The sequence below is a fragment of the Chelonia mydas genome, chromosome 1, assembly GCF_015237465.2.
Source record: "Chelonia mydas isolate rCheMyd1 chromosome 1, rCheMyd1.pri.v2, whole genome shotgun sequence".
Lineage (NCBI taxonomy): Eukaryota > Metazoa > Chordata > Testudines > Cheloniidae > Chelonia > Chelonia mydas.
The window spans coordinates 262,316,056-262,338,290 of NC_057849.1; the positions used below are offsets into that span (position 1 = coordinate 262,316,056).

Sequence of the window (22,235 nt, forward strand, 5' to 3'; positions counted from 1 at the left end):
GAAGGCTATTCCAGAACTTCACTCCTCTGGTGGTTAGAAACCTTCGTCTAATTTCAAGTCTAAACTTCCCAATGGCCAGTTTATATCCATTTGTTCTTGTGTCCACATTGGTACTGAGCTCTCAGGATCTGTCCCTTTGGAAAGATACATTAAGGAACATTTTGGGACACTTGAAACCCAGGAGTGTATTTTATTTGCAATAAGGGATGACAGGGTTAATAAAATAAAGAGCCAGAAATCCTCTTATTCCCTAGTGATACATAGGACAAGGAAGACCAAGTATGATAACCCTATGTAGGAAACTGGATCATTTTCTTTTTTGGGGGAGGGTGGAGGTTGCTCCCATGTGCTACAACCAAGAGACCCAAAACCTATGGCTCTCTCTTCCCCCTGAGATCCACATGGCTCAAGGGAGATGCTGAGAGACAAGGGTGGTCTCCATGGAGGCTCTATGCCACTGCCTTCTCTGCCCCCATCAATCACTGAGCCTGAACCCCTATTCAAACGATGTGCCCCAGTCGCGTGGGGGGGAGGAAGCATCTCAGTTAGCATTCAATGAATCAGCATGACTGAGGCAGGGAATCACTACAAAGAGGTGGGGAGGGAAGATTTTAAGGGAAGTGGCAGATCCTTCAGTCCCACCACCTCCAGGTCCTGGCCCCTGGCAGTGGGTCTCTTGGGGCTAGTTGAAGGGAGCAGTTAGGAGAATAGTGCTATGAAGGCAGCTTTATCCTCTTGGCTTTGTCAGGTATTCATCACTTCCATCTGAATAAAGTGTAAAACAGAGGACATTTAAAATTAGAATAAAGGGCAGCATGAAGTTTGGATACATTATAAAAGCAATACCTTAAAAGCAAGAACACAGATTAGGTAAAATTATAATATTTCTCAATCTATATTTTTTTTAGCTCATGCCATATCTGGTATTGGATATTCTACAAGATTTTCCAGGGGTACCAGGGCTTTTCGTGGCTAGCGCCTACAGTGGGACATTAAGGTAATATAATCGTTCTTTGAACTCAATGACATACATTGGCCGTTTTTATGCATGCTCACTGGAGCATAAATTGCATTTACACGAGATCCTTTGCATTTAATTTCCCTGCATGCATATGTTGCCGTTCTTTAAATAGGGACAAATTAGAAGCTGTTTAACGGGTGCATCTTAAAAGCTTTTCAGGCTTCACCAGTGGAGCTTTAAATTTCCTTGCATTGAAGCAATTTGGTCTCCATTGTTAACAAATTTCAGAGTAACAGCCGTGTTAGTCTGTATTTGCAAAAAGAAAAGGAGTACTTGTGGCACCTTAGAGACTAACCAATTTATCTGAGCATGAGCTTTCGTGAGCTACAGCATCCGATGAAGTGAGCTGTAGCTCACGAAAGCTCATGCTCAAATAAATTGGTTAGTCTCTAAGGTGCCACAAGTACTCCTTTTCTTATTGTTAACAAATTCCACCAACAGGGATAGTCTGAGCCTTGGCGCTATAAGCTCCATTGTCATGAGCAAAGTATGGCACTTACAAGCTCTGCCTCACTTTACTTCAAAGCTATTACTTCACTAGCTGCACCTGTAAATTCCTGAAATCCTATAGGGAAACAGGGCAGCTGCAGCTTAAGGGAATTTTCTATTGCTAATCCTTCCTTTTCCAAACCTTCAGAACTGTATTTTAAAGCCTTCTTCCTACGACTTAAGAAGCACATTCTGCTCATTAGGGGCTATTTATAAACTAGTGTTTGGAATTTAGAAATACAGCTGTTTTGAGTCAATCCTGTGAAAATGGTCAGAATATTTTGTTTCAAATGGTGGTGGTAAAAAAATGAATTTCCCACCTTCTGATAATTGAAAAACAACTGAAAAGATTTTTGCTTCAAGTTTCCAAAGTTGTATACTTTCTGGCAGCGACCAAGCACGGAAAATTTCAGCCCTTAATGTGAACATTTTGGATAATCTTGAGTGTGCAAAAATCAGGGATTAGAATGGAAACGGTTAACAACCTTATCTATAGCCGTCATACCCAGAGCAACTGTTATAATGCTGTGGTTGAATAATTTTTTGACTCTTAATATTTGTAGATATGTAAGTAAACACGATGATAAGGGCAATACATTTTCACACTTTGGGGTGCAAGCTGATTGCTTGTGAGAGTAATGTATAAAAATGTCAGATACTGCACAAACTGTGGATTGTAGGTGATTGGCATTTTGCCCTTCCTGAGAAGCACAGTGACTGGGCCACTACAAGAGGCCAGATACTGGACTAGATGGGGAAGAATAAAATAATACTTTCTCACCTTAATAAATTCATGTTTGTAAAGTGCTTTAAAATCCTTAAATGGAAGGGGTTGCAGAAGTGCAAATTATTATTGTAACTCTGGTGTTCTACTTGAATTCTGTTAATTAGTTAATCTTGTCAGACTTTGGCCACTGGTGGTGCCACCGGAATATTAAAGAGAAGGGAAATAGTAGGCATTGTGGCATGTTTCTCTGTAAGGAAAATGTGTCTGATACTATTCTATATGATCCAGGATGTTCAGAGTTATTCAGTAGTAGCTAGATCTTCTTTCAGGAGAGAGGGGCTGATGTTTCAAGTGTTTGGGACAATTGGTTCTCTTGGAGTCTATCAGATGCTCACTGGAGCTCATAATTAACCATTAAGTGTGCGGAGATGCATATTTTGTGTGTGCTGTGGTCTGCACCGCGGCATACTCATTTTCCAGCCACAATACAGGCATGTCATTTTTAAGATTTAGGCCAAGATTTTTTCAGAAATAGGTGCCCAAAATTAGGCTCCTAAATCCACATCAAGGCACTTGAAAAAGCAGCTGATTTTCAAAAGTGTCAGGTGCACAGCATTTCTTACTGACTTTTGAAAACCAGCCCACTTATTTAAATATGGCTTTAGGATCCTAGCTTTAGGCTCTGAGTTTTGGCCTGAGCCTGGAGAGTGCATCCAAAATAGTCAATGAAATGCCATACGATGTACATGTACGTAGCCCAAAGGATGCGATACATATTAATGAATTCAAAAACGGTTTTAAAGTACCAGTCATCCTTTGATCTATAGCAACATATGTTAAATTTCCTTCCACTCATTTATCTGATTGCTTCTTTTTCTTAAAACATGCATTATCCTCTCTGAGAACAAATATTTTAAGCAATTGCAAAATGTAACAGATAGTGCTGTCAAGTTTTTTTCCATTAGTAATAATAATTTCAATATGTATCGTAGTTACAGCCACATAAGGTCTCTGATATTGTTGCAGACCGTATCTCTCTGCCGTTATCTCGATTATTAAGTGTTTGTAATCTCAGTTCCTAACAAACAAAAATGTTTCAAATTTTGTCATCTGCAGCACAGTGTCCTCCAGCATCAATGCTTTAGCAGCTGTAACTGTTGAGGATCTCATTAAACCTTACTTCAGCTCCCTCTCTGAAAAGAAACTAGGTTGGATTTCCAAGGGCATGAGTAAGTTTGTGAGGGATATTTTCCACTTTCATCATAAAGAAGGAGGGCTTGGTTTAGATCTCACTTATAAGGGTGTAAATCAGGAGTAACTTCATTAAAGTCAATGGCATTACACCAGTATGAAACCTGTGTGAAATCAGAATCAGGCCAAGAGTTTTCAGCTGTGGGGGAGAAGGGGAGCAGCTATTTAAAGTGAGCATGGAAAAGAACATCTTGTTTGATCTTTAAGCGGTAAAGTTATATTGTAGCCTTGTTCAATCTAGATTCCTAATACAAAAGACCCAAAGGGTTTGGGTTGAAATGGCGTTATTTTTCATTCCAACAGTCAGAAGGCAGGTGCATGGGATAGAATTTTGTGATCAGCCACTTGAACATGGAATTATTTGACAGGGTACATGGCTGGGGAAATGTACTGCATCGCACTCTCCTTCTAGAAAATGTGAGGGTTCGCGACCGTTACAATACACCCTGAAGCCCTCAATCTGTTTAATGCCTCCAAGCAGCCAGTCTCAGAATTTTGAGTTGAACATACAGGACCAGATCCTCAGCTGGTTTAAATCTGTGATGCTCCATTGATTTCTTTGCTAGCTACGTCAGTTGCCATCAGTGGAAGATATGGCCCACAGTGCCCCAGGTAGTTTGCTGGGAAAAATTAACATGTCTCTTACTGTAATAAGGTTAGTAAGGGATAGAGGAATACAGCCAATTACTTCATTGTATTCCCGAGCAAGAGACCACGCCCTGCCAGTGAGCACACCAGAGCCGTGAGGGGTGTTACAACAGCATTGTCACCTGAGAGTGTAGTTTCTTAAGCACTATTAATAACTTTTGATGCCAGCTTTTGTTTGCTATGGGAATGGAGGCTCACAGGTCTGAACTTGGATAGTTGCCTGACCTCTCATATTAAGCACTGGGATTAATGTGTCCCCACTGTAGCTGTAAATTAGAGCTTTGTGAGTGGTGGATGTAACTAAAGTGTTCATCCAGCATTAGGGAGGAAGAGGGACTTCATTTGCTTAGGCTGCCTATCTCCTGGCTGTATGGGAAATTCTTAGCCATGGAACTCCAATAATCTAAAAGTGTTTTCACTGGAACAAAACTCAGGTGGGACGGAAGATCTGTTCTTCAAATAAATAAAAAGTGTTGACGCAGAGGATTAGAGAAGGAATGTAAGTGATTCTTGCTGTGCGTATTATCCCCTACTCATCCGAACTTCTTTTTAAGATTTAATCTTTCAACTAATCTTCAGTGACCACATATTGTAAAAGGATTTGTCATGTTTGCGCGATCCCCTCCTGAGGTAATAAAGTGCCTGGCCTTTTGTTGGTTTGGCCATTCTCAGAGACCATCCTAATTGCCATATATTTTTGGCTTTATTAGCAGTAGTATTAGGCTGGAAGGAAACTTAACTGTAGAGATTTAAATTGATACATTTGTCTTTCTCACCCATTCAGGTCTTTTTTATGGAGGCGTGTGCATTGCCATGGCCGCTCTGGCATCCCTTTTGGGCGGTTTGTTACAGGTGCATGTTTAATTGCTTTTCACCTCTGTTTCATTAACTAGAAGAAATTATTGAAAAGAACAATCACTGGCTACTATTAAGTGATTAACTTTTATCCTTTAATGAGTACTTACCTTGGAAATTCTAGGACTGAATCCTGAGCTGGTGTAATTTGAGGTAATTCAACAATGGAGCTACACCAGTTTATTCCAGCTGAGGATCTGGCCCGGAACCAGCTTGAATCCCTAATTGCAGATATTTCATTTCCTTCCCCCCCGCATGGCATCACGTTGAAGGTTTTGGCTTTGCTGTGTGATACTTGATATAAGACTTTGTTTTCTTCCTCAGGCAGCTCTCAGTATTTTTGGTATGGTTGGTGGCCCTCTTCTAGGACTGTTTTCTTTGGGAATCCTCTCCCCCTTTGCAAACCCCATCGTAAGTATAAGCTGTGTGTCTTGCGGTTGCGAAATACAATAGTCATTTTGGGGATCATTTCGCTCCCCTCCCCACAATAATTTGTTTTAGGCATCATGGGAGATGTTTTAGATTGGCATTTTTCATACATACCCCCTCCCCGCCACATCCTCTTACCCCAATAGTTAGGCAATAAGGCCAGTAGTTTAGTCTGAAAAAAATATAGTTAAAAATGGAAAGATTCACTAATCACTTATTTTCTCCTTGTTCCCTATGGCTAAAGCAGTGATTTGTCTTTGCACAATGCTGCAGAATCAGTACTGATGTGCTGTAAACAGCCTAACAAGAACAGTGTGTTGTTAGTTTGTGGCCTGACGACATTTACTCCATAATTATGGCTGCAAATTGAATTTCCATTATAAGCCTGTTTTGGCCACCCTCATCTAAAACACACACCCACATCCACACCCACACCCACACCCACCCCTTAGATCTGAGGCCAAGGTAAATATTATCTATGAGTCAAACTGAATTGCCCAAGGCATTCCTACATTATGACACTCTAAAAACAGAGGTGTTCTCCAGAGTTTATAAAGTCTAACATTTTGGTGTTTGTAGCAAGAAGCCTTGAGAGCAGGAGAGAAGTGAAATTTAATTCTCTGGACACATGTGAGCTGAGAGTTAGTGCACAGCACCATAGTTGATAAGAGTCTAAATCAAATATTGTTAACTTTTGTATTTGTAATATCTCTGTGGTCTGCAATGAATTATGGGTGAGATTCATCCCTGTTCAGAGAACCAGGGCAAGGTCTACACAGTACTTAAATCCCAATTAAATTCTTAGTTAGTCCTTGGGGACATTTTCTAAAAAAATTGAGACTGTTTTTAAAAGAGGTAGGCATGCTAGTGTATAGGCTCTAGCAGCCTGGATTGCTATTATAACTGGCTGCAGCTAAATCGGAGTTTAATTAATTGTTCAGATCTTGAAGAGAGTTCCTATCTTTAGAAAAGGTTAAAGTGTTTTCTCTAAAGCAATTCCTCCTATTGCAGACAGAATATTGGGGGGGGGAAACACATGCACAAAATTCACAATGTACCTGCTCCAAGGTGTTAGGACAGCTTATTCAAATAAAATAGCAAAACAAAATAAAATAAAATCTAAAAAAAAAAAAAAGGCTTCTGCCTTCATAGTTTCTACCTGATCGAAGTTGTTTAAAAAAATCACGGGCCAAAAATTTCAGACCTTAGCGCCTAAAGTTAGACTCAAGCCCATACTTAGCCATCTGATTAAGTGGCCTCGTTTTCAAGTGTTGAGCACCTTCCAACAGCTCCCATTTAAGTCATTTTTGAAAATTAGGCCACCCAGTTCTGAAAAATCTTGACAGTGTTTTTCTTTGTCAACCCTCTTGGTTTTTTTTGCTTTACATTTCAATCCGATTTTACTTTGTTTTACAGGGTGCATTTGTAGGTCTTATTGGGGGCTTTACTGTTTCACTCTGGGTTGGCATTGGGGCTCAGATTTACCCTCCACTCCCTGAGAGAACTATGCCATTAAACCTCACAACTATCGGCTGTGATATAGGCAGCCCAGGAACAGGAAGCAACTGGACTGCAACAACCGAAATGCCAACTTTAACAACCCTTGTACGTCTGCAAGGCACTGAAAGGTATATAACAAATCGGCCACATAGTGCACCAGTCCTTGATTTAAAATGTTCTGACCATCTGTACAAGATTCTATTACCACGACAACCAAATACACAATATATTCCTTCCCCCCTTAATTAGAACATCCCCTAAATAAAACAAACACTAAACTAGAGAAGGATAGACTGCCTCCCTTCCCGGCTAAACCCCAGGGATTATTTTGTCCTGTAACCATGGGTTTGCCCTCGCTAAAGATCCAGCCATTGAGGAGGCCTTCTGCCTCTAGCTGGATTATGGCGGACTTCTGGTGTTGGTGCACCTGAAAGTGTCTTGGGCGCGGGCCTGACAATGGGCTCAGGGTTTGGAGGGCGAATGGGTGAGGATGTGGTATAAGCTCGTGCTGGGCAGAGGGGTATCTCTGCCACCGGCAGAAATGGAGGGGAAAAGTCAGGAACAGGTGACTCTTGATTCGGTGTCTCAGCGGAAGTGGTGAAGTCAGGCAACTCAACTGAAGATATGTCCTGAGGACTGGTATGACCTGCAGCAGCTGATCTACATGTCGCCGCCAGGCGAGATCCTCTGCAGTCCGGACTGTGTAGGAAACAGGCCTTGTTTGAGCGATGACAGTGGCAGGGACCCATTTAGCTCCAGAATTATAATTCCGAGCCAAAACCGGATGTCCCAGGCTAAAGGTTCGGCCTCTTGCTCTGGGTGCACGCCTGTTGACTTGATCTTGCTGCTGACATTGCACAATTTGTCGGGGTTCAGAAAGTTTCAGCAGATCAAAGCAAGTGCGCAGCTGTCGTCCCATCATTAGAAAGGCCGGGGATGCCTGGGTCGTAGCATGAGGTGTGTTTCTGTAGGATAGTAAGAAGGTGTCCAGACGCTTTTGAATGGATAATTGTCCCCTTGCCAATTTCAAAGCTTGTTTCATTGTCTGCATGAATCTTTCGGCTAATCCATTGGTGGATGGATGATATGGTGCTGAAGTGATGTGGTGTATCCCATCTGCCTTCATAAAATTTTGAAACTCCTGAGAGATGAACTGCGGTCCGTTGTCGCTCACAAGTTGTTCTGGCAGACGAAACGACTAAAGAGTCCTCATCGTTTTTGGATGGTACTCTCTGCAGTAGTGGACTCCATTATAGAGACTTCTGGCCATTTAGAATGGGCATCTACCACCACCAAGAACTTGCTTCTTTCAAGGGGGCCAGCATTTTCACAGGTTTTCAGGCCAGTCCCATGGGTGTAGGGGTGCCCACTGGGGTGCATTCCTCACACCCTGACATGACATACAAGCTCTTGCCTTCTCTTCAATAGCAGTGTCCAATCCAGGCCACCAAAAATAGCTCTGTGCAATTTCCTTCAGGCGCACTATTCCACAGTGACCAGAATGTAGCTGTTCTAACATCTGTGATCTCAGTGGTGGTGGGATAATGACGCGTCTCCCCCACAACAAACAACCAGATTGGATCGATAACTCTGTCCTCCTGGACATGTAGGTAACAAGGTTGGGTGAGACCGGAGAGGTTAGTAGAGATGTTCCATGCATCACCAGGTCCATAACTTGGGAACAATTCTGGGTCAACTCGATTTGCCTTCTTTACCTGAGTAGTGGTGATAGGTGTATTCTCTACATGTTCAAAGTAAAAGATTTCCTTCTGGGCAATATCTTGATGTTTAATTGGCAAAGGCAGCCTTGAGAGACCATCCGCATTGCCATGCAGAGTGGATTTCCAATATTTGATTTCATATGTGTGCGCAGAAAGCAACAATGCCCAATGTTGCATATGACTAGGAGCTAATGAGGGAATGCCTGTGTGGGGTCCAAAAATTGAAGTCAGGGGTCGATGTCTGTGAGAAGAGTAAACTTCCGTCCGAACAGGTACTGATGAAATTTCTGAATTCTGAAAACGATTCCCAATGTCTCACGTTCGATTTGGGCATAGTAAGTTTCTGCTTTGTTTAGAGTGCATGACGCAAAAGCAATAGGTCTCTCTTCTCCCGAAGGCATAATGTGTGACACGACTGCTCCCACTCCATAAGGGGATGCATCGCAGGCCAACTGTAGGGGTAAGGATGGATCAAAGTGCATCAGGACTTCAGAATTTAGCAGTGCATCCTTAGCTTTGTTAAATGCAACCTCCCAGGCTTCAGTCCACTTCCAGGCCTTGTTCTGCCCAAGGAGTTCGTGAAGTGGGTTTAGCAGTGTGGCTAACTGTGAGATGAACTTTCCATAATAGTTCAATAGTCCTAGAAACGAGCAAAGCTGGCTAACGTTTCGAGGAGGGGTAGCCTCCACAATAGCCTTAACTTTTGCAGGGATCTTACAAAGACCTGTAGCATCAATGATGTGTCCCAAATATTCAACAGAGGGCTGGAAGAATTCATACTTGTCTTCGTGGACTCATAGGCCATACTCTTCCAGTCTTTCTAGGGTAGCCTCTACATTCTTTAGGTGATCCTCCTCATTCCTTCCAGTGACCAGGATATCGTCCAGATAGCACTGGACTCCTGGCAAGCCACACAAGATCTGGTCCATAGTCCTCTGGAACAGGGCGGGAGCAGACGTTATTCCGAAGGGTAGGCAACAGTATCGATAAAGCCCCTTATGCCGATAATAGTCAACAGTTCTGGGGACTTTTCATCAACGCGCATCTGTAAATACACTTGGCTCATATCAATCTTACTGAACTTTTGTCCCCCAGCCAGGCCTGCGAAGAGGTCATCGATGCGGGGAAGCAGGTATTGCTCTGCACACAACACTGGGTTGACAGTGACTTTGAAATCACCACAAATCCAGAGGGAGGCATCTTTCTTCACTATTGGAACAATTGGAGTTGCTCATGGGCTATGGGTAACTGGTATTAGGATTCCATTTGTGACCTTCAACCTCCAGGTCTGCTTCAACCTTCGGCCTGATGGCACAGTTCTGGCTTTCAGATATTTTGGTTGACTGTCAGGTTTAATGTTCAATGTCACAGTGATTCCCTTCATACTTCCCAGATCCTCTCCAAAAACAGCAGTATGTTTCCTTAGTATAGCGGGCAGACTGGTTTCTTCTTTAGTTATTTGGTGCTCTTCTGCCCAGTTCAGCTGGATCTTCCTAAGCCAAGATCTACCCATTAAGGCTGGGTAATTACCTCTCACCACAAACAGTGGCAATTTAGCAGCCTGTCCATTGAGCTCCACCTTAAATCAATAGTGCCCAACATGGGCACAGCTTCTCCCGTATACGTCTTCAGAACTGTTTTTGTTGTTTAAAGCAGAAGATGCTGTAGCTTTTCTTTATACACAGTCTCAGAGACCAGCGAGACGGCTGCACCGGTGTCCAGTTCCATGCGTATAGGTTTGCCGTCCAACAACGGGGTTACCCAGTATTCCTGTGAGCCCACTGCCAAAGACAAAACGTGGAGTGGCTCTTCTTCTTGTGATGAGGTGTCTCCTTGGTCATCCTGGGTCTGCTGTAGGGTATGCAGGTTTCCCTTTTTGGTCGGCCAGATCACAGGCCTCTTTTTCTTTTGTTTACAGCATTTTGTGTTTTCTCCTACTGGGGGGGCGCTTATTGAACCCCCTGGAAGTCAGTGGGCGTTGGATCAGAACTGTAGAGTTCTACAGTTACATGTGCCTTATTGGGAAGTAGTTTTGTTTCTGCAGTGTGGATAGGCAAAGGGGACTTGTGTTTATTTCATACTGTCAGGGTTGCTGCTGTTTTACTATCTAAGCAGGTTAAACCTTGAGGGTGATTAAGAGTTTTCAGTGAATCTTCCAGCAACAGTTTACCCAACAGCATCATATCTATGCGGAAGTAACTAGCCACGTTCTGCAAAACCATAAGAGTGAAGTGCAACTGGGTGAAATGCTGGGGTATTTTCCCTCTGCGATTGTTATATTATCTTACATTGTATTTCGTCATACAGTCAAAACAGAACAACCCCTCACCCCCCCAAGAACAAGACGTAGCAGCTTGATTAAATTAGATTAAAAGACAATGCTTAGATTAAAAATTTTAAGGGCTGTCAATTCTTATGTCTCAGGACATAACTGGGTCAGCAGCTGGGTATCCTTAGGAAAAAGTTCCCCTTAGCTGGTGTAGTATTGCATGGTTAGGTGAATTGTGAGTTTCCTAGGCCTTTCCCTGAAGCAGCTGGATACCTGATTAGACGGATCACTGCTCCCGTGTGCCTGTGTCTATGTACTGATTCACCAGCATGAGGGGTGGGATGTTACATATAAGATCAAACAAACCTTAGACCCCAAAGCACTTGCGTTTAGTAGGTTCTGCAGTATATCTGTTCTGCTTCAAGCCACTACTTAGAGTAACAGTGGATAATTTGTTACCGTTTCTAAAATGAAAAACAAAGTTTCAGTTTCAGCAAATTTAAATGGTCATCAGTGTAAATTTAAGTGCCAAGTAGGCGCTAGGCAGTCATGTTTCTATGGCCATCAGAACAAAGCCATACATGCTTAAAGACATTGGTCCAGACCACGTGCTTCTCTCTGTAGCATGTTGCAAAGGGGATCAAAATGGTGGTTTGTTGCTGCTGCTTTGTAGCACAAAGCCCTGAAAGCAGAGAGAGCTGAAACCTAGTTGACCGGACCCTGGTTAACTGAGATTTAGTGCACAGCACCATCAATAATAAGAGATCTGCAGAAGTGATGGCGCAGTCCATGCCTAAGACACCAGGGACACTGCCACCCTCCCCAAGAGAGCCACAGGGCTGGCACTCCGCTGGTGTAGCCTGGAGAGAACTGGGCAGCGCTTCTCTGGCTCAATTGGAGCCCGGTGCCCCTCAGCGGTGGGAGCCGAATGAGCCATGCCACCATCTGTGCTGCAAGGGGAAGCGGCAGTGGCCCTGGAGCTCCTGCCTCCCGAGGGCCAGCTTCGGTTTAACCCTGGGCAGCCACACCCCTGAGCCACCCTGCCTCCCCCAGCTGCAGCACGGGCCTCTCCCCTTCCCCTCCCAGGGTGGGACTGAACCCTGAGGGGCGTGGTGGGACAACAATGAGCCCGGGGGAGGGGGCAGTGAGGAGCCCAGGTGAGGAGGGGTTGGGGGCAGTAAGGAGCTGGAGGAGTGGTGGGGGGGCAGTGAGGCGCCACTCAGCAGAGCATAGCAGAGTGAGGGCAGGGCCTTGGGGGAAGAGGCCAAGCAGAGACGGGGCCACGTTCTGGGTGCCAGTGCCCCCCCCACACACACACTTCTATGGAGCTTCCAGTGCTCCGTAGTCTCTCCAAAGGAAAGACTCACACGCCGCCTATGGCCAGACTCTTCAGTTTTGGCCAGAATTCCTAGGAGAGGAACGGGCTCATGTGATTTTACTGGCTATGGCCCATTCGCCCACCATACTGGCCTGATACTGCCAGTTTTACCTCAGCGTTTGAGTGCCAGGTAGGTTTCTCCGCCGGAGAGTAGCATGAGGCACATTATTTTTTTAGCACAGAACGTTTCTTATATTTACTGTCTTAGTGCCTAGTTTTATGCATTTTCAGGTTGTCTGAATTTTGAAGAAGATTCTAACAAAATGTTTCCCCCACTTTTCCTAGACCTGTCCTGGCTGATTATTGGTATTCCTTGTCGTATCTGTACTTCAGCACACTTGGGACCCTGGTCACAGTACTTTTGGGAATGATTGTCAGCCTCTTAACAGGTACCTTTTCCAGAGTTTTGGTTTAACACAACTATACGTTGTTTTCCACATTAACGTGCACGCACATGGAACCGTCCCTATTACGAGAAGTTTCAGTGACCGCTCTGGTTGAGCGTGCACTCTCTGGTTTCATTCACTCACAGCTTTCTAGAACCTTTATCTTTTGGCCTGAAATTTTCCAGACATGGTCTCTGTCCAAAGGGGGCATTTCTTTCTCCTTTGAATTGTGAGGTAGTAACGTCAGCAGTTTTTGAACCTGAGGAGACTGGGGCAAAAAAAATCCATTTACCCATTGCATTAAACCTGAGCTGGGGCTGAGGCTTCAGAGCTGCCATCCAGCATGGAGATAGCCCGGCCTCAGGAGAAGCATCTTTCCTTCTCCCAGAGGTTAATAGTGGTTTTGCTTTGAGTGAGTTAAAAGCATTCAAAATGTGCTTACTGAGCATGCCCAGTGCCCATTTTCACTACACTTGCCAAGCCATGCTCCCAAGGAAGGGTTCATGGTGTAAAGCCATGTCAGCTGCCCAAGGAAAAGTCTAGTGAAATAGATTGCTGCAAATTACCAAGACCCTAAGAGTAGGCATGACAGTTGGGATCTGAACCCCGAGATCCCAACCCAACCCTCTGATTTTGGTTCCAGGAAAATCCAAAATGAGGCTATTATCCAATTTGGATGCGGTAGAAAAAACCCACAAAAGTGCAGCTGATCTCTCAACATTTCAGGCCAGTGAGAGCAGTTGGATCGTAGACCTGATTCAATCTAACTCCTAACCTAAAATTAATCTAGATCTGAACCCTGCATGCTCAGCTCACCACTAAGGCCACACATACTAAAACATAGTGAACAGGATGGTTTCCATTAGGCTCACTGCATGTAGAAGCGGAGGAGAGTAAGGCACATCGTCATTGGTTTCTTTACTCTAGAATTCCTCAAACGCTTTCTGGAGCTCCCAGGAGTTCTCTCATTTTCCTTCCTCCACTTCCTCCTCAATGCTTCACAACCAGGGCTGGATTTAGGGGCAGGTGACCCAGGCAACTGCCTGGAGTACTGGGCTTGGGTGGCACCAGGCTCAGGGTGCTGTTTGTGTTGTTAGTAACCAAAAGGGAAAATAAAATGTTTGAAGTAAAATGTTTCAGGTGTTCCGTACATGGATTCATTTTTCACTATCCTCCTAGAATGTTCTGGACCTTTGTAAAATCTTGTGGAATCTTCCAGACTAGCTTATACATGGCATGAATAAATACACATTTACAGATCCTGGAGTGCAAATTTATCATCTTCAGGGATGACATGGATAAATTTGCATACATTTGCATATCCCTATCATGACAGGGATAAATCATGCATACAAACTTTGCATTAAAGTCATGAAATGGGCTACAAGTTCAATAAAAAATAAGGTATTGTGACAAAGTTCCTCCTCTGCTTTGGTGGGTCCTGTGCTTATTGGCGGATTTGCTTGCCTCAGAGGTTCACGGCAGCCCTCAATTTGGCCACTTCTGTGGCTCAAATCTGCCATTTACTCAGTTAGCCTCATCACTGGCCAGCGTGGGGAAAAGGAAGAAGAACAATCCCCGCAGTCTCTGCTGATCCACCTAGTGGATCAGGGAACAGGCCAGAGACCTTCCCCTCTGGTGGAAACCACAGTCCAGGTCAACTCCTCCAGTATCAAGTAGGGAGTTGGGGGGATGGAGGGATGGGGGGAACCCGGGCCCACTCTCTGCTCTGGGTTCCAGCCCAGGGCCTTGTGGATTGCAGCTGTCTACAGTGGCTCCTGTAACAGCTACGTGACAGCTACAACTCCCTGGGCTACTTCCCCATGGCCTCCTCCCAACACCTTCTTTATTCTCACCACAGGACCTTCCTCCTTATGTTTGATAACGCTTGTACTTCTCAGTCTTCCAGTAGTATGCCTTCTCACTCTCAGCTTCTTGCACCTCTTGCTCCCAGCTGCTCACATGCGCACCACAAACTGAAGTGAGCTCCTTTCTAAACCCAGGTGCCCTGATTAGCCTGCCTGTCTTAATTGATTTTAGCAGCTTCTTGATTGGCTGCAGGTGTTCTAATCAGCCTGTCTGCCTTAATTGTTTCCAGAAAGTTCCTGATTGTTCTGGAATCTTCTGTTACCTTACCCAGGGAAAAGGGACCTACTTAACCTGGGGTTAATATATCTGCCTTCTATCACTCTCCTGTAGACATCTGGCCTGACCCTGTCACAGTATTCAAAAGTTTAACAAATGGAGGGGGAGAGGGCGCCGAAGATGCACCTCGCCTAGGTTGTCATTTGGTCTAGGACGGGCCCTGTTCACATCATGACAATAGTCCTTTAAGACAAAGTGTGTGGGAAGGCTGGACACAGCAGGTAGCTGGCGTCTGATGTACCCTTATCGGTTGAATAGGATTACCTTGTTAAAAACAGTTGATAAAGAATTTAACACTGTGGGTATTTTGCAGGAGGAATAAAGCAGAACATAGATCGTAAATTCTTGCTGACCAAAGAGGACATACTGTCCAACTTCTCATTTTTTAAACCCAAGACAGTAAGTATAGTTATGTGTATCATTCTAGTTTGCCTCCTTCAAGCAATCTGTCCTCCTGGGTAACAGAGACAAATACACCAGAGTGGGGGTGTTACTTTTTCTAAAGAAATGGTTTCAGTGTTCATCCACTCTTTGATCCAGATCCTGTCCTTTCAGTTTCTTCCTCTGTACAATTCAGTATTGGTCACTCCAAACATACAAGATGTGACTGGGATCCCAGGGGGGCCACACTGACATTGCTCAGTTAGGGCAAACTGCAAAGAATGGGGCAGACAATCATGAAGACTGGTAGTTATTCTAATACTTAGATTCACCAAGCCAGCAACAAAACAGCTTCTACAATACAATACCTTACTGGTTACCCAGAAGCCAACAACACAGTTCCATTAAAGCAACCCAGTCTTGGGCTTCCACCCAGACAGCCAAGTCAAATATTATGAGGATTACTGAAAATCTTGTTCATCATATAAAAAAGTTTTACCAATCCCAAAGGATCGGACACATTACCCACCAGGTTAATGAATATTTTAGATCTTACCCAAATACACACTTACAGCTAATTCTTATTAACTAAAGTAAAATTTATTAAAAAAGAGAGTTATTGGTTAAAAGATCACTATACATACAGACGTGAACTTAGGTCAGTTTCATAGCAGAGCTGGGGAGCTTTAGAGTTGCAAAGAGTTCTTTCAGAATTAGTCCATAGGTTTAGTCCAATGTTCAATATCAGGGTGATCCAGAATGGAACTGGAGACCTCAATCTTGTGGCTTAAGCTTCTCCTGATGAAGCATAAGCAGATTTGAGATGAAAGGATAAGGTCCCAAGACACCTTTAGAATGTTCCCGGGAAGCCTATTGTCAGCATACAGTCCTGGGGGGAACCATAGTGTCTCTGAAGTAACTTCCTATTTCCTAAACATCACCAGTAATTAGATACATGGATTAACATAAGGCATTGCCTATCTCCAGCCATTTATATGTGATTTATCACAAACTTTAAAGAGAAATTCAGATGGTGATATTAATACGTATACAATTCATTTAAATGTTAACGTCTTCTTTTGATCTCTGAATTAACAGAATACAGCAATAGACAGGAACTGTTTGTTAACCTCTAACAATATATATGTAAATACACAAAAAACACAGCATTATCTATCTATATCTCTCCAAAGGTTGAATTTGGGTCAATTAGCCTGCTAGCTGTGTAATCCTGTCTGGCTCTGTGTCACACAAGGCAGACAATAGCATAAGCACACCTTAAGAGGCAATAAGGTGACAGAGAAGCAAGAGCTTCCCCCAGGGGACTACATTTTTTTCACTTCTCTCCCCCTCACGTCATGCCCCCCAACCCATATGAATGGCTGATCCAGTAGGAGACACTGATGCTTTCTGATATGACTACTTCATTTAAGGCAGCAGCTGTGCACAAGGTATATCAGGCTTAGGTAGCTGGCATAGACAAGGCAGCTATTTATGGCTACAGCAGCAGGTAGTATTGGGCTTTGGGTCAGCAGTTTAGAGAGAATAACCGAGCGCTCCCTAGCTAGCCTCATAAAATGAGGGCCAGTGGTGCCTTTGCACTTCAGCAAAGCTTTCTTGTTTTGTAAATCTGTTCTCGAGCTTATTTCTGATATTGGTCATTAGACCAGCTACAGTTTGAGGGGAAAAATTTCCCAGCCTGTGGATCCACATTACACACACCTCCATTCAAAAAAGAAAAGGGGAAAAAAATGGAAGAAAAAAGTATTGAGTAGATTGGCGCAAAACCGCTCAAAAATATAGTTAGATTATTAAAGAGCCAACACTTCTTAAAGGAAAAATATAGCTTGTTGGCAGCTGCCTTTGGCAATGCTGTGGTGGTCCGTCCCCTTGTGTTAAAATAAACCAGAAAAGTTTCAGCAGTCAGGGAGCAGCATTCTAAAATACGTCCCTTAAACATGGAGGGCCAGAGCCTCAGAGGCTTTAAATTGTCATAACTCCATTGACTTGAGTGCAGCTACAACAATTGCCACAAGCTGAGAATCTGGCCTGGAGCCTTTAGCCAGTGTGGGGCTCACTCCCCTGAGGAGTCTCAATGAGAGTAGCTGCTCACCTGTGTGAGGAGCAGGCTCACAATGTGGCCTTTAGCATTTAGATAAAAAAAAAAATTAACTGCACGTCACCTCTAAGGTCTATGTTTTCAGTACACTCAGTTAGAAAGAATGGCTAAGGCAGCCATTGGCTAGTGTGGTGTGCCACGTAGCAAGCATCTTTCAAAGATGATCCAATTTGCAGACTCTTCCCCTTATGAAAACCTCATGTTACTAACTATATACAGTAGAGGTAGGGTTTTTTTTTTAATACATCACATGTTATTTGTCCACGTAGAAAATGGACCAGACCCTCAGCTGGTGTAAATCAGCATTGCTCCTCTGACTGCAATGGTGCTCCACTGCTTTACACCAGATGAGGACATAATGCCATGAACCAAATGTGCAAGTGCATGTGAATGCTGATGCGCGCAGATTAGATGGCCATAGTACTTGGATCCAGATACAACTGGCTTATTACATAGAGCAAAAACTGGGTGGAGAGTGGGTGAAATGATTACTGTTAAAGACTGTCTTAATTATTGAGGCAAAATATGTGGGTGCCTTCCATTTTTGCTGAGCCAGTTTAGGCAAATGGAGATTTCTGTTTAGGTGTAGTTAGATGTAAGGAAGATGCATTCTCTGAAGCAAGGAGGCCAGTAGACTCTGATTTTCACTGATGAAATGCAGGTAGGCACCAGGATTAGAAGAACAATAGCTCCTGGTGGTGGTGACAAGTTGGTACACAAGAATACAGGAGCTATTCTTCTGAGGCCAGGAACAAGTGTTAGATACATTTTGAATGACAATAGCAAAGTATGTGATTAAACCCACACATCCTACTCGTATATCTAGAGAAATTCCAGCTGTTGCAGTGTATATCAGTTTATGCTTTCTCTTCCACCTACATGCATCAGCCTGCTCTGTCCTACTAGTTAAAATCCCCAACTACAGGCTTGATCCTTCCCCCCATTCACATCACTAAAACTCTCTTGACTTCAGTGGAGTTACGCCTGATTCACTACTGGACTAGTCCAGAGCATCATAATGTCAACGGGAGAGACTCCCATCAACTACAATGAGCATTGGATGGATCAGGCCCTCATAGGAGAATCATGCTCTTCTTTTTCACTCTCACAACCCAGAAACAAACCCATCCCAGTATTGCTCTGTGCAAGCATAGCTGGTTAGTGTATTTTCTCCATGCTAAAGTCTAACTGACCCCACCACAACTTTTAAATCAATATGGAAAACAATGGTGCTGGCCCTGTGTTTGAATAGCGACTCTGGTTGCTTTTTAACTTTTATTTCTTATTTGAAAAGCTTGATAGGAAACTCTCCTTGCTCAGAATTAAGGGTTTGTTTGGGTTTTTTTTAAATGAATTGAAAATGTTGAAACTAGTTTTTTTTAAAAAATGTAGTGACTCTTGATCTCCTATACATTTAAATGAGAAATTTACATCTGATGCAAGTCCCCTTCATGCAGTCAGCATGATGTAAAGGGGCCATAGTGTAAATGGGCAGTATCTTCAAACCCACCTGAGTCCCATTCAAAGTCAATGGGACTTAGGCTCCTGACTTGGACAGGTTTGAAAAACCTCACCAACTAAGAATTAGGCCCTACCTATTAAAACAAATCTATTTATTTAATCTCGTTCTCCCTTGGAATAAGTCAGAAATATTATACATTTCCATTCCCCTTCTTGCTCCCTTTGCTCCTTCCCTGGGCCTCACTCTTTCCCACTTCCTTTGAAAATATTTAATGTTCGTTGTGTGAGATATGTTTTGGAGCCCCACTGTAATGCATCCTGTGTATGTCACCTGTGCAGCAAGGACATCAGGAAGTGAGAGTTAGTTTAGAGGACGGATCCAGCAGTAGACAACAGCAATAGTGCGTGTGTGTATGTAGGGGGGTGTGAGCGCGCGCACATGATTCCATGCCTCACAATGTGAACTCTTTTTCAGAATGAGAAAGTGGAAGTTTTGAACTGGAAACCTTTCACCATGGCGGAGGAAGGAACCGACAATCCAGTTTTCAACCACATTGAAATGAATGTCACAGAAAATAAAGAAAAAGTCAATGGTCCCCATGTATGACTTAAGAGGACAGTGTAGATGTTGTGTTAAAGACATTGCTGGCATTTCTGTGAAGAGTTAGTTAACCACCCTACTTGGGGTTACGTGCAGTAATCCCTACTAAACTTCAGGCCATCACCACATTGGAATGACCTTGCCATTAAGACTGATTCCAAGAAAGGAATCAGAGCATATTGGGCCAACGAAAAGGTGGGTAGTGGGTACTTCATAACATACAACTCTACTTATTTTGGGAGACCTTCCAAAAGGCATGCATCTGTGCCTGTGACAGAAGTGAACAGGAACTAAGAGCAAGTGAACTTTAAGCATACTCAAATGTGGACAATGTTTTGTGTTACCTCCAATAATGAACCCATTGTGCACAGCAAGAAACAAACAATATTGGCTTGGTATTTATTTGGCGTGTGCATAGTCGTTTAGCCAAGCGATGGTTTGGTAAACAACTGCTTTTCTCAATCCGCTGAATGACACATTCAGTTCTAAGGTATCAGGCTGGATCCGTCTCTCCCCAGAATAATTCCAGTGGCTGCTGTGGAGCTGCTCCTAATTTACACTGCTGAAAGTGAAAACAGAATCAGGCCTCTGCCTCTTATAGGGGACCTCTATAGGGAGGACTAAAGCCGATGTTTCTATGTGAAATTGTAATTCAGTATTGGTTTGGTCTCCTATAAAAATAGTTACGTTCAAACTCAGTAAATTTTTCAGCTTTATTTTATTTTATTTTTAAAAAAGAGCATCTAGCTTTCACAGACATGGCTATTTTTCTTTCCTGATCAATTCCATACTGTTTCTATTGCAAGGTCAATATTTTACACTCTTGCAGTGTCACAAGGTGGTTGTGTTTTTATAGTGAAGGCGGTATTATCTAGTATAATGTTTCTCTGAAGAAGTGCTGACCCCTGAGCACCTTCTATTTAAGTTTTTATAAAGTCCTCCCTCATGGTGGTATCTGAATATGTTCTGAGCAAGGAATTCAACAGTGAATCGATTGGTACCATGCTTACCCTCCATTTCCTTCTCAGTGCATAGTCTGACCAGCCAGGGTGTGCACTCGTCAGGGGCAGCTCTAGCAATTTTGCCACCCCAAGCAGTCGCCGCCACAACAGCGCCGGAGCTGCCGCCCAAAAGCCACAGCAGCGGGAAAAGCGGCAGAGCTGCCGCCGAATTGCCGCCGCGGGACACGGACGGCCGCCCCGTTCTAATTGCTGCCCCAAGCACCTGCTTGGTAAGCTGGCACCTGGAGCCGGCCCTGGCCCTAGTAGAGTTCCTTTGGGAGCTGGGTGGGAGGAAGGCTCTGCACCTACTATTGCTGCCTCCACACTCCTCATCCAGCCGCTTCTGGTAGGAACAACCTGCCATGGCTGATCGGTTGAGCTAAGCGACATTTTTTCATTAAAACCTATTTTCAATGGCAATGTAACCAAAATGAAAGTTTTGTGGATAAAACCATTTTTGTCTCGGTGTTAATGGAACAAGCGAATTCTGTACTAGAGCTGGGCAATATTTTCTGACCAAAACTCTTTTTCTGGTGAAAAAAAACATAAATTTGGTGACATGGGAATGTTTTGCCAATTCATGTTGATTTATTGCCATATTCTTTTGGTTGGAAAAAAAAATCCAAAAAAACCAACATGGTTTATTTCAACGTTTTGAAATGAAGTTTTTCGATTTTTCAGTTCCAATGACTTTTAGCTTCAAAGTTTCCTTTACATTTATTGAAAAATCTAGTCAAAGATGAAACATTTAGATTTTGTTGAAACTAAATTTTTTGTTTGACCAGAAACAAAATTTTTGTGACTTTTCGATTTGCCAAAATTTTCATTTGTCCCATAACTAATTTTTCCCAATTTTTCAGAATTTTCAACGAATGACAAAAAATGCCCATTTGTTCTTTGCCCCGCTCTGCTTTCTACCCCTTTATCCTCAGAAGGGGTTAGATTATATACTAGGAGGTTTCAAAGATAGTTGATAATTGCTCTAAGTTGTCGAACCTCTGGGTAAAATGATTGGTCTGACTCTGTTTCCCAGTGTTTTTAGCTATTTAGCTGTTTACACCTCCAACATTTGTACTATAGATTATTTTAAAAATACTCTTCAGTGTCTAGAATAATTTTGGGAAATAAGTGTTTGCAGCAAGTCCTCTCTGTACAGCCTACAAACGTGTCTGTGGAAGTAAAATGCTTACTGGAAGTTACCTAAAATGCTTACTGAAATAGCCCAGAGAAGGCTGAAACAAAAATGGTGCACAATCGGGCCAGATCCTCAGCTGGTATATGTATAGCAGAAAAGGCTTGATAATCTGATGGTGCAAGAAGCTAGTTCTTCTGCTTCTGGTGTGTTCAAAAAAGAAATACTGCATCTCAGTTTAAAAGCATGCTGAGGTAATAAATCGTAACACTTAGCTTCAATGACATGTTTCAGAGTAACAGCCGTGTTAGTCTGTATTCGCAAAAAGAAAAGGAGTACTTGTGGCACCTTAGAGACTAACCAATTTATTTGAGCATAAGCTTTCGTGAGCTACAGCTCAATGGTACTTCTCACTCACAGAGCTCAAGGAGGATAAATAGCAGGATTCCCATTTTAGTGAGAGACCTTAAATATTGTAACAAAGTAATTTATTAAAACAGCCCAAGGCACTAAACCTGTGGCCTGAAACATTATTTGAAGTCATTTATTGAGCTTTAACTCTGCCTTTGCCACGAAGTAAGACATTTGAATGACATGAAGTGTGACATAAACTTCCTCCTGCTCAACTTTTGGGCCACTGAGGAGGAGAGGATGTGAAAATCAGCAAGACAGGGGCTACATTTGAACACTTCACACACAAAGGGAAACAGCGGACATCTGT

General features: G+C 43.2%; 1 protein-coding gene across 1 annotated transcript in view; it reads left to right on the plus strand.

The window, feature by feature from the left end:
• SLC5A8 (solute carrier family 5 member 8) overlaps window positions 1-21,726 on the plus strand; it is a 45,414-nt gene extending 23,688 nt beyond the window's left edge. The window contains exons 8-15 of the mRNA XM_037884234.2: window positions 909-997; window positions 3,354-3,466; window positions 4,921-4,988; window positions 5,316-5,402; window positions 6,837-7,048; window positions 12,574-12,677; window positions 15,133-15,218; window positions 19,256-21,726. Of these exons, the coding sequence (XP_037740162.1) occupies window positions 909-997; window positions 3,354-3,466; window positions 4,921-4,988; window positions 5,316-5,402; window positions 6,837-7,048; window positions 12,574-12,677; window positions 15,133-15,218; window positions 19,256-19,387 (891 nt within the window). The 3' untranslated portion in view covers window positions 19,388-21,726. The remainder of the gene's footprint in view (window positions 1-908; window positions 998-3,353; window positions 3,467-4,920; window positions 4,989-5,315; window positions 5,403-6,836; window positions 7,049-12,573; window positions 12,678-15,132; window positions 15,219-19,255) is intronic.
• Window positions 21,727-22,235: the final 509 nt, after the last annotated feature.